General features: G+C 32.0%; 1 protein-coding gene and 1 long non-coding RNA gene across 3 annotated transcripts; both read right to left on the reverse strand.

The window, feature by feature from the left end:
• Window positions 1-9,890: 9,890 nt before the first annotated feature.
• On the reverse strand, window positions 9,891-13,404 carry LOC145053660 (uncharacterized). Of its 2 annotated transcripts, none has more exons than XM_079001733.1 (4): window positions 11,819-13,404; window positions 11,439-11,544; window positions 10,654-11,292; window positions 9,891-10,575 (listed from the first exon to the last, which is right to left on the reverse strand). In XM_079001733.1, the coding sequence occupies exons 1-3, from the start codon at window positions 12,158-12,160 to the stop codon at window positions 11,267-11,269; spliced, it is 474 nt and encodes a 157-aa protein (XP_078857859.1). In that variant the 5' UTR covers window positions 12,161-13,404; the 3' UTR covers window positions 9,891-10,575; window positions 10,654-11,266. The 2 variants fall into 2 exon arrangements, with proteins under 2 accessions (XP_078857859.1, XP_078857858.1); XM_079001732.1 differs by having other exon boundaries at window positions 11,368-11,544.
• Window positions 13,405-14,636: 1,232 nt separating this feature from the next.
• LOC145053661 (uncharacterized) lies at window positions 14,637-17,730 on the reverse strand. Its single transcript, XR_013684575.1, has 2 exons — window positions 17,401-17,730; window positions 14,637-14,990 (listed from the first exon to the last, which is right to left on the reverse strand). It is a non-coding gene; the product is annotated as an uncharacterized LOC145053661 (long non-coding RNA).
• Between the last annotated feature and the right edge of the window lie 794 nt (window positions 17,731-18,524).

Consider the following 18,524-nt stretch of genomic DNA (forward strand, 5'->3'; position numbering starts at 1 on the left):
GTGTAAGATGAAAGGGACCATGCACTCACTTGAAAAGATGGTGATTCCGAACTCAGACAGAGTTTCGCTTCTTAAAAAAAATTATTTCCTTCGACGAAATCTAGTATTATTACCACTAGAGTTTAGTCTATTATTCGCCGAGACTAATTAATAGTCTAGCTATTATTACAATTATATAAGCGTTAAACAATACTTATATAACCCATAATAATAGCCCAAGTACTTATTATAAGTTCCTAATAATGTTACCATAATTAAATAAAAGCTATATTAAAAATAGGGTAGACGTAGCTCACTTACAACGAGTTTTATAGAAAATCGGGCTTTGATTGGAGCAGCGTTCCTAATCTAAAAAACTCTTCTTCTCGGAGCTGTCGAGCACTCCGGGGCTTCCGCCTTGTGCTAGGGAGGTTCCCTAGGCTTTTCGGGGGGTTTCGGGGCTAGAGAGAGGTTCTAGAGAGAGAGAGAGAGTAAAGAGAAGAAAGAATGGGAAATGTGTGAAGAAAATGAGGGTGGGAGAGGTTCTATTTATAGTGTGAAAATGGTTGAATTTGGTGCCACATGTCACCATCTAGTGGCAAGACTTGGGGAGAAAGCAATGGCCAAGATTGTGCCACATCACCCATTTTCGCACAACACACTTCCGACTTCTAAAATCCGTAACTTTCACATACAACCTCCGTTTTTGACGTTCTTTATATCCACACATAGGTAAAAATAAGATCTACAACTTTCATTTTGACTCTGTTGGCTAATTCTCGGCCGATCTTAAATTTAATAGTACGAGAAGATTATATTGTTAAATGTCCGCGTAAAATTCATAACTTCTACATACGGACTCTGTTTTCGTCCGTCTTATTACCGTTGAGTTCCTATTAATGGGATCTTCAATTCTCATTTAGGTCGCGTAGGCCAAAAACCGCTCGATCTAAAATTCGAGTTTCGGGTTGTGCACTACTAAGCCAAATCTTTGAAAATTCATAACTTTTTCATACAAAGTCAGATTTGGGCGTTCTTTTTTTGTATGTTCTCGGTTTAATGTATACTACAATTTTTATTTAGATCACTAAGGCTAAAATGTCCTTTATCAAAAATTCACTATTTACGTCTCCCGGTGTCGTGCCGGTTTTGCCGTAAAACTTCGGCAGACCATAACTTCTTCGTTATAACTCGAATTTCGGCGTTCTTTATATGTACGAAACCCTTGAGACATATTCTACAAATTGGTTAAGATTATTTATTCTAAATAATCTTTCGTATTATCTCTAAATTGACTAACCCAGATCTACGGGCGTTAGAATCGGTGACATAAAAAGATTTATTTTTAGTCGTCCATTCCTACAAGTTGGTGATGCTGATGCAGTTAGGCTGTGTTTGATATATATTTTGTGTGAGAGATTTTTGGGAAAGGAAGTAAACGATCGGGTGCCTCAAGATTGGTTTATTTTGCTGAGGATTTAGATGTGTGGAACAGGTAATTTTTGTTTACTTAGAAACTTTCATATTATTAACATTAATGTTTATTATAATTAATATTTTTTTGATAGGCTTCCTTGGGGTATCTACTTGTGGGATTTTACTTATGAGGACCTTGATGATACTTGGAACAAGATTAATAATTATTTTTCACTGTCGGAGCATCGTCAAACCCTTAAATACTCCGCCTCAGGATTTACAGTGCCAATTAGGGTATAAAAATAAAAGAAATGCTTTTTATTTAAATAGTTTTATTGTTATATTCGTTACTAGGTATGAGACCCATGTACTAATGAGTTTATTTAAAAAAAATATATAAAATTTAAAATATTTGAGAAGTTTGAATTTATAAGAAAAGTGAGAAAAATATTGAATTATAAAAATTAAAGTGTTTTTTTTCTTTTTTAAATTTAAATAAATAAATAAAGGAAATTAATGAAACTTTAATTTAGTAATTTTGAAATTAGAAGGAAAGTCCATTAATGAAATTGATATACATTTATTATTAGATTTAAATAATATTTGACATTTAATAAAATAGAAAAACCATAAAATGACAAGTGGAATAAAAATTAATGTAAAATTACCATAAAATTACATGTGGCAAATTGAATGAGAGTATGACAAGTGGCAAAAAAACCTTCATTTATTAGGGTAGATTTTAATTATAATTTTTATTACTATAATTGTGAAAATTGTAGATTTGGATATATAAGATGCTTCCCGCTGTTCGTGTCGGTGTATATGCATTGAGAAAAAAATAGAAAGATGCCTCGGATGAAACAATGGAGTGACACTAAAAAATTGAAATGGATTGATGTAAACAAGATATTTTCAATGAAAAAGGTATATTAAAATTATTTTAAATTTAAAAAATTCATTATTATACTTATATATGCATTATTAATATGTTTGTTTTTTTAGGAGAGACAACCACTAAGGAAAAAAATGTTACCGACTGATAAGGAGATGACAAGTTCTTATTATATGTCATGGCAAGAGTACGTATATGGTGAAAGAAAATCAGTTCCATCCCCAGTACGGGACAATTTTAGGAGACAAGACGAATCTTCATCTAGTACGTCGTCTAGTGGTCGCTCTGACGGTAGAAGTGGACGTAGTGGGAAGCCCAAGTTAGAGGAGGTCTTGAAACGGTTACATGCACTGGAGCAACATGTTTTTATGAATCGAGAGCCTACTGAGGTGTTTGTTGAAGAATTTAATGGTGAAGAGATATGGAACCAGTTCAATTTTGATGATCCTCCAGTATTCCAAACAAATATTGATCAAACGGTTAGTTACACGCTACATATTTTATATCATTTGTTAACATATTTTAAAAGTTTTGTTAATATTTTATAGCTAAAAATGTAGGTTGTAGAAGATGAAGGGATGAATAAAAATAAATCAAATGAAAATGTTTTTGGTGAAAATGAAGAGAACCAAGTTATTATATATATTATAGTTACGATTTTAATAATTAATAATTTTATGGTGTATTTCGTTAATAACTAAAATACTTTATTTTAATGTAGGAGTTTGAGGAGAGAAATGATAATACGAGTTGTAGAATAAACAAATTTGATGATGATATTTTTTATTCTGATGATGATAAAGAAGACAAAAAGGTTGTTTTACTTTCATTTATTTAATTTAATTTTAGTAGATTGAAACATTATATAATTAAAGATTATGGCTTATTAATTTAGGTGTTGGAGGAAGAGGATACAATAATCACGGGAAATGTAAATTATTACGATGACTATGTTATTGATGGCAAAGAAAATACTCCCGTTAAACCGAGGACTCGTAATCCATCAAAATATATTTGCACTCCTTACACCGAGGTATTTTTTGAATTTAAGAGCTTATATCGTTGTAATAGAATTTTATTTTTATGTTAATTATCTGAAATATAAAGATTTAAACAAACAATTGAATTTTGTTTTAGTTGCAAAGGACACCAAAGCAAAAAAGAAGACCAAAAAAGAAGGTGGATACCAAATTAAGTAGCCCTGTTCCTCCTCCAAAATTTGCAGTTGTTCATGACTTCTCTGTGTTGCGCCTGCAACCTTATGTAACAGGCGGTGAGATTGTGATCCAGAATTATTTATTTCATTCATATGAGGTGCAACACCGTTTTTTTTAATTTGGTGTTAGATAGAGATTTTTGGAGTGCCTTGTTTGGGCATACACACGACGGATGGTTGGACGCATCGGTAAAATATCTTTTAATTTTATTATTTTTATAACTTAGTTGTTTTTTAGTTAATAACAAAAGTATCATAATTTTGTGCAGCATATCACCATTTGGTATTGACTACTGGATGAGAGACGTTTTGATAGCGATCGGCATACAATAATGCCTCCAAATTTTTTTGTTTGTCATGTTCTGGAGGAAGGGTACGATTGGAGGGCGTTTATGTCTGGTATTGCTAGATACCCTGACCACATGGTTGCTTGGTGTGATGTCGATATGATAAACCAAATTTTAATTTTTAATATTATTTTCGTTATTGTCATTATGTTTACTTATTGTGATATGTAAACATAAATATATATTTTTCTTACACCTTCTACAGGTCCTAATGTCGATTCATTTATTCCCTAATCACTGGTTATTTGGGGAACTCTGATTGTCGTCAATGGAAGTCCATCTTTATGATAGTTTAGGTAGAGGGGCATATGAAAAATTCAAGTTTGATGGAACCTTTACCAAATTTGAAGCTCGGGTGGCAGAGTATTTAGACAAGATTGACTATTGGGCCCGAAGGAACATCCCCAGGATTCCATTGAATATGCAATTCATTTTCGAAACAAATGTTCCCAAACAAAGTAGTATGTTGGGAGATTGCATTGTTTTTGTTTGTATGTTTATGGAACAATTAGTTTCAGGCCAACCAATACGTGAACTTATTGACCCAAGGAACGCAGCTTTAGAGTTTCGCCAACGGATGACAAAAATTTACTGGGGGTCGAGTCTTGGTCCGATGTAGTTGAATTATATATTTGTATATGTAATTGAATGTTGGATTTGATTATTAAGCGTTGAATGTTACAACTACGAACGAGTACACCATTAGTCTATTATTAGTTTTAATGTTACTAACAACAATTACAACAACTTAACGAGCTACTAATAACTTCAATAGTTACAACATAACAACAACATCACCAATTGTTTTAACATTACAAGTACACTAATTCGTACATAACAACAAATACAACAATTTAAAAAACTTACAGCTTGTAAACAATAACTGCCAGAAACAACACCCAACTACAAACCAAGGCTATCTTTAACTTCTTATTTTCTGATTGAAAGTGCTTATTAGAGTTAGCTACTTTAGCTTTTACCATAGATGATTGGTCATTCTCTTCATCAACCCAACTGATAAAGCCGCATTTTGGTCCCTGTAAATTTAAACATTGACAATAAAAATTGTTGCACTATAAACGTGAGGGTGTAAATATGAACGAAGTTAAGAAGTTGATACCATATATGGGAAAGCATAAAATAATCTTCCAGGGTTTTTAGTTGTACCCGATATCCTAATGTACGTTCACCTGTGCAATTATAGTATGTCATTTGCCTTATTTATTCTAACAAATATGACTATACACCTATTTATAGAAGAAAATTTATTACAGAAAAGTATGTTTGACTATGAAATAAACTGGTTTGACTATGAATTAAAAAGTTGAACTATGAACTGCAAACAAGTACATTGTCTTGTCTTGTCTTGTCGATCAACGATGTTTGACTATGAAATGAATTGGTTTGACTATGAATTCAAAAAATTGAACTATGAACTGCAGACAAGTACATTGTCTTGTCTTGTCGGTCTGTGATGTTTGACTATGAAATGAACTGGTTTGACTATGAATTTAAAAAGTTAAACTATGAAGTATGAACTGTAGAGAAACACCAATTTGTATATAATTATAATTGGATTCGTGTAATGATTGTAAAACACTTTCATTGCTTGTGAAAATGAGTACTTACACTGAGAGAAGCTTTTCTTAGCTACTAATATTCTTGCATAATCTTCAAAGAACAAATTCTTATACCTTCATAGCCATCAATAAAACGGATAGCAACCGCTTTCAATTCTGTTTTGTGGCTTTAGGTTGCGTGGTATAACATATTTGTTTTATTGAGTTAATTAATATTTCATGGTAATGTTTCTTGTTTACTCTTTACTTATCACTAATATATGTTTGTTTTTTATGCAGATTCGTACCTTCCTTAGGTGCATGATACCGTTGATATATATGGGTTATTTACCCCTTCTTGGCAACTATCTGACAACAATGTACTTCGCAGTGGCTTTGGATGGAAACCATGAACCCTCTACTCTTAGCAATTGGTTTAGGAACCTTAGAGTGTGAAGAATCATTGAGATGGTTCATGATGAAGTTAAAAGAGTGTTTAGGTGAGGATATAGAGGTTGGTTTCATAAGCAACCTATGTGCTAAAATAGACTTTGCTGTTCAGAGTGTCTACCCAGTTACGTATCATGGATATTGTCCTAATGATATAGCTAGAAAAATACGAGATTCTGTCAGACATAATGATATGGAAGTCGAAATGTTGTTTTGGAAGTCATGCAATGCATATAGTGTTCATTATTTTTACTTATGTCTGGAAAGGTTGCAAAGTGCATGTAGAAAACCACCTTTTCGCACCTTGTTTAGGAGTCTAATTTTATGGTTTGACGATATAGCAATTTCAAAATGGACATGAGCATTTTTCCCAAAACTATGTTACAATATTAAATCAATTGATGTCCCTGAAATGTTGAAAATTACATCCACGTCCACACATGATTTTCCTATGACAATGATACTTGAGTTAATCAATACGTCAATACAATCAAAGTATGCTGAACAGGCTGAAGTGGTAGGTAACTTTATACTTATATTTAGTTTTTTCTTGTATTATTATTTTAAAATTAACAAATATTGTAGGGAGGTTGTCCGGTGGGGTGACCCTTATGTTAAGAATAAGGTTAAAAAACGTGTCAACAAGTCTTATAATTGGGGGCAAGACGTTTGTATGGGGATACATTTGAAGTCGATGACAATTTTGCCACCAGCAAGGTACAATTTGAACGTAGGGTATGTAGTTGTGGGAAATGGAAAAAAAGCGGTATACCATGTGGCCACGCTATAGCATCTCTAAGAACCCTGTACGTCTAAAGCCATTCACGAAATGATTGATTATATGTTCACTTCTGTCGTGTATCGAGTTGCATTTGGATCTGAGTCGGTGAATTCTATACCATCACATGTGAACTGAGAATTTCCAAATGAAAGGGTGGTCCTGTTACCTCCCTAAAAGAAGTAGTTATTCATGATCCCCGTTTGCATTTTATGTCCTATTATGTATTAGTTATTTATGTACAACGTTGCATTTTATGTCATGTTATGTACTAGTTATGGGTTAATGTTTTAATGAATTCATTATGGACATGTTATCTTAATTCATTTTTAATTTTAATTGAGGAAACAACATACATTAAAAGTAAGGGAGATTTATTAACTACTGACAAAACAAACGTACAAAAACAAACAACGAAACTAACGAAAAGCAAACAACTTAACCAACATGCATATTAAAAGTGAGGGACATTCTTTAAAAGATTCCATGCATCTCCATGGGTAAACTCTCTACGATCATATTCGAAACGGTATAGTTCCAAAGCTACCTGTAAGAGAATGTCTTTATCCATATTCACATGTTCATTATCCATCTCGTTATAAATACGGTGAAAATGCTTGACCTCTTTTTTCAAATCCAGAAACTTCGCTTTGACATCTCTTCTTCTTCTTCGATATTGAGTACACCCCATTTGATGGTAAAACAAATGACAGACACGAGACCAAAATGATCCAGCGCGAATTTCTGGCGGACCAGGTGGAAAATCGTCCTCTATAGTTACAATCCAAGCTTGTACTAAAGCGACCTCCTCTTCGTTGGTCCATCTACGTGGTACAGGTGAGTCCATAGTTGCAAGGGGAAAAACTAACGTGATACAATTAAAATGGATATGAACAACTATTTATAGAGACTCCTTATTTTCCCGGTGCAATGGCTTGTCAACTCAACTAGCAGTGTATTGTGTTGTCATTCGATGCAATGGCTTGTCAACTCGAACATTGATCTCTCGTGTTCTCAGTTAGTATACTGCGTTCTTCAGTTAAGTTGTACTATGAATTGCAGACAAATTAGAATATTTGACTGCGATATTGTGTATAAACTACTATAAATTGAAATTTAGTTCAAAAAATAATTTACTAAACGATGTTACACTTATTCATATATTATTTTTGAAAATTTACTCTCTTTGTTTCACTAAAAAAGAGTTCAATACCATGGAGCAATGATGAGTTCTTGGTTCTTACACGTGCATATATTCATGTGTACAAGACCAACAAGTTGAACGATCCAATGTTTTGGACTCATTTAACCAATATCTTCAATGCTGAAAACTGAATGACTACAACAAACGATCGTGACGAACTGGACATCTTAGCAAGATGGTATGAAATGAAAACCGAAGTTCTATTATTCAATGATCTTTATACCAAAATTGATGACACCCTTTTAAATGCTACTGAGGAGGACATCTTGGAAGCTGCTAAGGAGGAATACAAGTCATTAAGTGACGGGTTGGAATTCCAGTTTGAAGCCCCTTGGAATATTTTGAAATATGTCTCGTTTATTTAATATCTATTTCTATTTAATAGGTGTACTAGGTTATTTTCATGTATTACGTCTGTATTGGATGCACCTCCTCTGTTTAATTTTAATTAATAAATTGTCGTTGCATTAGTGTTAACGACACTTTAGAATACATTACTAACAACAATTCCATAAACCATTAAACTTACAACATTACAAATATTCCAACTCTACTCCTTAAACTTAAAACATTAAACTAACAACCATTACATGAAAAATTAAACTTAAAACATTACTACAAACAAAACATTTAAATAAAAAACAGGTCCATGGGTTATTTATAATGGAAAATAGATTGGTCTACATGAGATACTGATTATTTTTAATAACCTTCCAAACGTCTTCATATTCGAAGTCTCTGCCTTCACGCTCCAAGATGTAAAAATCTTTAACAACTTCCAAGAACTCTTCCTCATCTTGACAACGAACTTTGGTACTTTTCGCATAATTACACGCTCGATTGAACCATGTGACTTCTCCTTAACATCCATCCATTTACTAACAACATCTGATTGTTGTCGTTGTTGTCCTTCTCCCATCTCATGGTTGAACAAAGCTGTTATGCGGGTCCATTCATCACCTACTAGGCAATGTGGGGGAGCAAGTAACGGTACACCCTCCTTAACACTTAGCCAACATCGTGTTAGAACCAACACCTTGTTTTTCGTCCATGGTCGTTCAGAGTTGGAACCAGGTACTTCATTCGACGACATTTCTAAATATGGGTGTTGATTTCGTTTAGATGATATGGGTATTTGGTTAGTATAGCTTAAACACCTATTTATAATAATAAATACAAGACTATGAATTGCAGGTTACTGTAGTGACTTATCATGTCAAAGAATCATTTATGTCTTGTCACTTAAGAGTTTGACTACGATTTGCAGGTTACTACAGTCACTTGTCGTTAATGTGTAGTCATTTCAAAGTTTGATTGTCAGTTACAACTCTGACTACGAAATGGTTGCATTTAGACTATGATTTGCGGATGGACTAGTATGTATAAATACCATTAATAGCACTAGTTTATTATAATCACGACCTTATTATGAGTTCTTCACAAAATTTAGAAATTTGCTAATGCAACGAAGTAGACTGTTACTACTGTGATTCAGTCGACCCTTTTTTTACACCCTCTTCAGCGGGCCCATATATGTCAGATGAAAATTTTGAAGAATTGAAAAAGGCTGAAGAACAACAAGAACAGGACAAAGAGTCATCCCGACTTCTCACTTAACGTGTTAATGAAATTGCATCGGAATGCAAACAAGCTCAAGAATGGATAGACCTCAAAATATATAAAATCAAAGAGCATGAAGAATGGATAAAAAAAGACTAAGAAAACAATCAAAACGACTGAAACATGGCTTGCTGAGAAGGACGAGCAGATGATACACCTTAGGGCGCAAAAGGATCGTTTGGAAGATAAAATTAGAATTAGGGATTATTATATAACAATCGAGAAAGAGAAGTACCCATTGCAGTTCCCTGAGTTTAATAATTAGTTACAAAAATGTTTTAACATTATCATGAGTTCAGTTTGTTGTTTTTTTTAATAACTTTTTTTTTACCGTTAAGCTCCATTTCTTGTTATAATCCGCAAACTAAATATTATAATATAAAAGCTTCATTAATTGTTATAATCTGCAAAGTTAACTAAAATATGAAAGCATAACAATGTCTTGTAAGATTTAATAAAAAAATTACAATACATAAAAAATTAACAACTCTTCATTTCAAGGTTGTTTTATATCAAAATCAGCGTCATAGGTTTGTGAGCAACTCGCTGAACCACCAATATTAAATGCCATTTCTGTAGTAGAAATTGTCGTGCGACGTGCTCCACTACCGGACGCCCTTCCAGTATAATTGTGTCTCGTGTGTCCTACATGACCACATGTAGAACACTCTTTTCTAATTGGACCCTCGCCTTGGGATGGAATGCGGTCTGTGTTTCTTGGCCTGACTGGCTGACGTTTATCCATTATAGGTGGCTTAACAATCATCAAATCATCGGGGATCTCCCATTCGGATGAGTTTGGCAGAGGGTTTAGTGATTCCTCATATGTTTTCCTTTGTGTTTCGGTAAAGTAAGCATATAATGCAAACCTTGAGCAGTCTTGATAATTGTTGACTATTAAACATCTTATGACATGACCACAAGGTATCCCATCAAGTTGTCAATGCCTACATGTACATGTCATTTGTTGGAAATCAACAATCACATTTTGTGCCCCCTTTTTGACCTCGCATTTCGTGTTTGAGATCATACGAACATCCCACTTATTAAAAGTATATACTTTTTTTTACAATTTCATCGGCCCAAGGAGTGAGTGTTGTTGTTGCTTCCGCTTAAAAAATACACAAAATGAAGAAGTTAAGATCAATAACATTTAATAAAACAATAATACTAAAAATTAACTTAATACCTGCGAAGTTACGTCTTTGAAACCACCACTGTTGCATTGTCGCACGAAAAAAATCGATCAACATAAGTATCGGCACCTTACGTGCGTGTCTAGATAATGCATTTATAGACTCCGCACTGTTGGACGACATAAGATTGTAACGCTTCCCTTTAAAATGTGCGTAGACCAAGTTTCTGGATTTATACTTTTTAAGTACTCCCATACTGGTTCTTTTGTCTTTCTCATAACTTCCATAGCAACGTCAAATGCATCAACTGTATATGCCCTACAATCCTCTCAAAAAATTCCTCTACTGTCTTACTTTTCCCGAATCTAGATACAATGTTGAAAAACAAATGGACACCACATATTCTGTGATGAGCGTGAGGAAAAATGTTGGCAACGGATGGCGCTATAGATGGAAACCTATCAGATATAATTGTAAGCTCCTCCATATTGCCTATGGAATCACGTAGTTTTTGAAAAAACCATGTCCAAGAATCTGTACACTCATTTTTGGCATATACCATATGCAACCAGTAATATTTGGTTTTGTCCGTCCTTAGTAACTGCAAGTAACATGGTACCTTTGAACTCACCCTTTAGGTGGGCACCATCTACTACAAGGGTCGGTTTACAAAAATTGACAAAAGCGCGTACCTACAATACATTGTATATCTATTCAAATACACCAAAATAAAAAATAAATAAATACTAAAATATTAAAATATTAACCGAACAACCAAGTGCGACGTACAAAAACTCAAAGCGATCATCAACATTTGTTTTAATATGTGTCACCGTACCCGGATTATGTTTGACCAAATTGTGGAAATAAGCCGGAAGTTTGGTAAAAGAATCCTCTTTTGTACCCCTCAACAACAACAATGCATAATTTTTCGCACGCCAAGCCTGATGGTATGAGATATTGATATTCAATTGAGCATTCATATCATTAATAATATCTTTTCCCCAATAAACTCTACTATAATCTTCAGCCAAAACATCAGCAAGATATTCTCCCAAAACATATTTGTTTGCTTGTCAATGATTAGGTTGCAAAATTGTTGAAGAACATGTGTGTACATCAACAAATTTGGTCACTTGGAAAAGTCCATCAGAATTTTTAATTGCTTTTTCTCTTAGTAACCAAGAATAATTTTCCGAAACACACACACCTTCATACCTTGATTTGGTGGATGCACTTGTCCTCGTCTGAAAACCTTCTCGGAGACACTTTTGTACCAATAGCCCGCTTTAAAAGTTCTTTATTATTAAATATACTCTTATATTCAATCTTTTGAAGATTGATGTCTACCATCTGTGTTGGGATATTTTCGTTAATATCAACTGCATAATCTGGTAGAGGGGGCATACCATAAAAAAGGTTATCGGGAAACTTAGCTTTAACTTCATCACCCAACTCATCTCCATCTGAATTGCTTTCTAAGTCGGTTATATCTGAAGCTACATCGGCAACATCAACATAATCCCCGTAAACATGCTTTTTTTCATCTTTTTGATGCATTTTTTTCTTTTTAATTTTATCTACTACAACCCTTTTCAAAACTTTAACTTCTTGTTCAGGAACATCAACACAACGACCACCCACGTCATTAAGATATGTACCAACATCATCATCACCAACATTCTTGTAATTCTCAGGATCAACATAGTGAATAGGTGAATAAGTAACATTAACATTTTCAGCAACACTGTGAAATTGAGGTACACTAGGAGTATTGAAAGTACCTATCGGATCGTTGCTCCCTTTATAGCTGCATAAATTACCAACATCCAGATTTCCACTCTAACCAGCCTCATTAACATCATCTCCTTCATCAACCACCACAAACACTTTCACAACCCTTCCTCCACTACATTTGATTACATTTATCAACATTCTAACATCCATGTCTTCAACCATGGCTATATAATAATTCAAATCAGGATGATGGAAACGAAGACTAATTCTATATTTTTCTAACAAACCAATTTTGTTTCTCACCAAACATAAAAAATCACTATAACTAATATACTCAGAAAATATCAAAGCGGATTCAGAAATACCTCCCTATGGATATACGTATTCCATATTTGTTTCAATAACTTGCCATCTCTCGCCGGTTACAAGACAAACCATATATCCATTCATCTTTTTTAGAGAGGTTTTTAAGAAATTTCCTAAAGAAATAACAAGTAAACTGATAATTTTCTACAAAAGTTTATATATAATAAGGTTATTTCGTAGTCAAACTCATTGATTTCATAGTCAAACCCATTGATTTCATAGTTAAAATTAAAAAAAAAATTGAAAAAAATACCATAAAATCGTAGATCAAACTGAGAGGAAATCGCAGATGGACACTGTCCATCTGCGATTTTAGCCTGGTTCTTCCTTATATATACACAAAAAAAAAATAAAAAAAAAAAAACAAAAACCCCATCTGCGAATGTACAAGTGGCTAAAGCGTGTATGTGCTTTAGCCACTTGTACATTCGCAAATGGGATGGGCAAATCGCAGATGGATCATTCCCATCTGCGATTTTGGTGGCCATATTTGCAACTTCAATTTTTTTTGGCTATTTTCTACAAAGTAATTAGTGTTTTTGGCTAAATTTGCAATTTTCTCTTTTTTTTAATAGTTAAAAGTGATAAATTGTAGTGTCTTTCTAATAATGATTATAAGTTGATTAATAAGATTAAATAAATATCAAACCTAAAGTGTAATCATAAATAAACTAAATTTTGATATTAAAATAATATCTTTAGTTCTACCTATAAAGTCATGTCTATAATTTTTAACATATTATACTTAATTTACTAGATTTAATATGTTGTTGTATGTAAACCATTATGAGTTTAAAGCTACAATTTTTGAACATTTTGGACAAGATACTTAAATTGTGAATTTCAATATAACATTACAATGTCAACTTAAATATAAATTTCAGTTCAATTTAAAAAACCCAAAGAATATTTTGTGAATAGTTAAAAGTGATAAATTATAGTGCTAAATGCAAAACTAAATTCTAATCTTAATTTAACTAAATATTTCTTAAAGATATTTTTATAATCGCTAAAAGTTTTAAAATAAGTAGATTAAAAATAACTCTGTATAAATGATTATATTGTTACCTTTAATATCAAAAAAATAATATATGATGTTTTAAATAATTATAATGATAGAAATTACAACGATAAGCAAATAAATTTTAAAAACTTAATTTACAATAACAACAACTATAAATAATACTAAACCATATATTATATTTAATTTTATTCATGAGTAACTCGGGGGTAGAAGTTATTCAAATGATTGAGATTATGTAGTGATAATACTATACAAATTATTATATCAAATTTAACAACAATGTTATTATTATATTTAAAAAACATATATTTATAAAGATTTCAAGTATATAGATGTTTCTGCGCAACGCGCGGACATTCGCCTAGTTAATTATAAGAATGGACGGAGTCAAGTGTTTGGTGTGATGGATTAGGTCTCTCTCATTAGTTGTATTTCATGCATAAAGATTTGTACAAAATTTTTTATGTAGTTTGTAATTTAATTTTGTATGTTTTTAATATTTTTTGAATTACTTTTATATAATTTTAATTATTTTATATTTATTTTAAAACTAAAAGATTATATGAATTCAAAATGATGAGAAATATGAGTTTCCGTGTATTGTAATATTAGATAAATGAAAGTAAAAAAAATGCAAAAGCTAATATAATAGTAATGTAAGAGCACCCGGTATGGACACGTGCAACGTCTTTATTGCCTATGTGGCTCAGCCATAACGCGACCGTAACGAGATGAACACCGCCCTCTTGTCGTTGTCACTCGTTGTGTTGCTTATCATGGGCATCTTGTCCGGATGAAACGAGCAAAAAATGTACCGTTTGGATATTAGACCGTTGTAAAACGGTTAAATTAAAAAAAAATACTTTTAAATTTTTACTATAAATACAACACATTAACCCATTTTACACATTTCTCTTTTTTTCTCTATATTTTATAAAATCTCATACTTTCTACAACAAAAAAAAAATGATCAAAACCCAAACATCCCTCCGTCAAACCAAAACACACAACCAAACACAACCTCGCCTCACGGATTTGCCGGTTACAAAAATTATTTCAATATTTTATCGTCTCAAAGATCACCACAAATCTCATACCAATGAGCCTTTTTCAATCCCGCTTCACCACCAGTGCAATTTCCTAACTCACATTACCTTCAATAAACTCTTTTTGGCCAAAACTCATACTTGCAACAAAATCTTTTCTCGGCTTTCTATTTGATGCAACAACCAATCACCCAACCACCACAACCACAACCACCACCTCCAACATAGCCATCGGTGGAAACACAAACAACGAAGGATCAAATTATGAAGAAGTATTTGAGGTAAGTAGGATTAGTAGTAAATTGTTATGGTTTTAGGTTTAATTTAAATGTTATTTGGGTTAATTAGGACTAAGAAAAAACGTTATCTTTTAAAATTAATGTTTTTTATTGTAACCTTAATTTTAGTTTTTAAAAATTATGTCTTTTTGTTTTTTAAATATATTTGTTTTATTCATTAAAAAAACATGAAAAAGAAAAAAAACAAACTCGAAAAAAAATTCAAAAAAATGACATGGAAAATATTGGTGTTATAACATGAAAACATTTCATTGTTTGGTGTTATAACATCATTGCTTATGTGGCATGTAAGATGTCACAAAATTGATGTTAAATCTAGTTGATCACACCGAATGCTCTAAAAACTGGGTCATAAAGTATGAAAAATAAACTTCACCCTAAGACTATAACATAAATCACCAAATATTAATCCTAAAAAGCAGTATATATACTTTATCATATTGTTTACTAGGGTTGAACAAAATCAAAACCGAAAACCGACAAAAATCGATAAAACTGAAACCAAAAATCCAAAATCAAACCTAAACCATCGGTTTTTGGTTTAGATTTTTCAAAACCGAAGAATCCGGTTTATATTCGGTTTTGGATTCAAAATAGATCCACTAAAACCAAACCAACCCATTGGGTTTAAAACCGACCAAAACCAAGAAACCGACCCAATATACATATTATTAATTATTTAATATATTTGAATAAATTTATATGTTTTATTAAAACAATAAAATATAATAAAGTTTCAAAGGCCAAACCCAGTCCTTGTCCTTTACTAAGGCTCATTTCATCTCACTATCTCTACATCTCACAAGTATGAGCACGACTACATCAGGCGCGAACCATATCCCTAAATCAGTAAATCACCTAATTGATATGTGAAAGCAAGATAAATAATCTCAGACTCTAAATTCAAAGACGACACACTGAATTTGTATCATTTTATTTAGAATTGCTGGAAAATGGATTAAAACGCAAATTCACAGGTTTAAACCGAAAACCCATCAACCTATGAGTTGAACACGAAAACGAGCACATGAACCCAAAAACCAAAACCCGTTCAAAAACCAAAACCCATTGGATTTAAAAACCCAAATTATGAGTTTGGGTTTGGTTTCACCTTAAAACCTACCGATGCACACCTATAATTTACGTTCTTTTACTTTTTAGTACACTCTTTTATATGTAATTTACCCTAGAACATAAGATCGGCGGAGATTGGGGGAATCTTGTCTGCAATTGCACCCCACCACAAGGGTGTATCAGAGTTTTGATTGAATGGTCAGAAAGAAACAAAAAGAAAATCATCTCATATTATTCAGATCATTCAATCCCACACTCTACTCTACATTCATTCCCACAGTAAAAGAGATTCTCCTTTTATTCATACCTTAGTACATCCCCATGCATGAGATACTTTCTTTTTACAGCCATAATTACTTTTTTCCTTTCCATTATTGAAAAATGAAAAAGAAAAAGCAATAATAATTATAATTTTTTTTTTTTTCTAAACAAATAGTAATGCTGATTGAGATGCTTTAAATAATGTCAATATATATAACTAGTTAACATTTGTTTACACATAGTACTTTTTCGGTTTCATATATGGGTATTGTCTAATTAACTAGTAGTATGGTATATAATATCAGTAATTCATACATTTGGTTAATTATAATAAAATAGAAGTATATTTAAGTTTGGATATGTTCTTGTTTATCTTTTGGTAAATAATTTAAAGTTAACTCTGTTAAACGAGGTCTTTAAATTAAGGTATTGAAAACAATGTATAGGTGTAATATGGGTATTTTTGGAAGGAATAAACACAAAAATATTATTTTATGATGTTTTATTATTCTAAACTGGTTTTTCTTTTATCAATCACAAGCTTGATATATCAATTTTGCAACCACTCAATTACAAGATTTCAAAATTCTTGATATTATTCCGACCTAAAAACTTTTAAAAAAAGTTATTAACAAATATTATATTTTGAAATTAGGGAATTGTTATTACAACTCGAAATTAATATTATATACAATTTCGAAATAGTAATTAAAAAAGGATTATTTTATTATTTTGAACTTTCTTTTTGTTTGATGAGCAATTATGCATTTCACAACTTACCTTCCGAAAATGATAGCTAGTCACGAAATTTTGAAGAAATAATGGTTATTTTGTTACATATAACATTATTAAGTCGACAATTTTATGATTAATTATTTTAGAATTTAGGAGGGGAGAATTTGGTAAATATTTGTTACTACCCATTTTCCCAATTTATTTTCTGAATCTACCATGAAAAAGATGAAAAAACTCGAAAGAGAAAAAAGTTTCTACCTTTACCCAATGCAATGGAGACATTTAAGAAGAATCATGGATCCCGTAGAATTGTCATATTTTCCCACAACTTTCTTGAACTTCGTTTAATTATCTGAATTCTCAAAAAGGAATCCAAAAAGAAAATTCACGAAAAATGAGAAATCTTGAGAACTATGAAAGTTCAAGAAAGCTGTGGAAGAATATGACTCTCAGGACTTTTATCGAGCTCAATCTTCATCTTCGCTTCAAAAAATCTCCCACTTTCAGAATATCACCATTATGAAGATAACCAACGAAACACACATTTAAGTGTGTGTGCTTTGTAGGGTGGTATTTGGAAGTAAAAACTGAACCCATATCCATGGACCACACTATCATACTGTAAGTGTGTGTGTACTGCTTCTATAGGCGATGAAGGGTGTGTGGGGACATTGCACACCCATTGGGCGCATATTAGCAATGTATTGCCAGCTTCATCTAAAGTGCGCGTATTGGTGGTTTTGTTTTATGGGATGTTAAATAAACTAACAATAAATTGGGAATGAGACATTCTGAACCGATAAAAGTTATTTTTCCTTACAAAATCATACATTTGGGACACTGATGAATTCATGATTTAAATTCAAGGGTGTCTAATTTAAATGAGGTGGAATTTAACTGGTTTAGGGTTTCAATAATACCATCTAAAACAATATAATATTAACTTTAATGCCAAAGGTCACATGTATTTTAATAATCTTAATCAATGTCTTACAATTGTTTACGACCAGTTTTCATATTTTGAAAAACAATCTATTAATGTATCATTAATAATGCCTAATATTACTAACCCAAGTATGTTTTGTTATTACTAGTGTTTTTTGGCTATCTTTTAACTCTCTATTTTTTTCTCACATTCCATATTATACTTTCTTAAAATGGTGTGCGAAAAAATTGAATATAACCGTGAAAAACGAAAAATCTAAATTGAAAGAGCAATGGTTTTGGTTTTCTATATATCAAATGCAGAAAAAATAAAACTAAGCTAACCTACGTAAAATGGAGATGGTTTACATATAAGTGTAATTGATTAGGTATGTTAAATTTAAATTATTTAATATGTATTTACGATTTATATCAAAGATTAAGATCGATAATGATTA

The sequence above is a fragment of the Lactuca serriola genome, chromosome 5, assembly GCF_051521515.1.
Source record: "Lactuca serriola cultivar US96UC23 chromosome 5, Lser_US96UC23_V15, whole genome shotgun sequence".
NCBI classification, from domain to species: domain Eukaryota; kingdom Viridiplantae; phylum Streptophyta; class Magnoliopsida; order Asterales; family Asteraceae; genus Lactuca; species Lactuca serriola.

Bases quoted from the DNA above. Each gene is read 5' to 3' on its own strand.
- LOC145053660 (XM_079001732.1), bottom strand. From the start codon at position 12,160: ATGCATCAAAAAGATGAAAAAAAGCATGTTTACGGGGATTATGTTGAT. The intron at 11,545-11,818 runs GTATGAAGGTGT...TCATACCATCAG, and splicing joins AGTGCATCCACCAAATCAAG to GCTTGGCGTGCGAAAAATTA. The intron at 11,293-11,367 runs GTTAATATTTTA...AATGTATTGTAG, and splicing joins ACGTCGCACTTGGTTGTTCG to GTACGCGCTTTTGTCAATTT.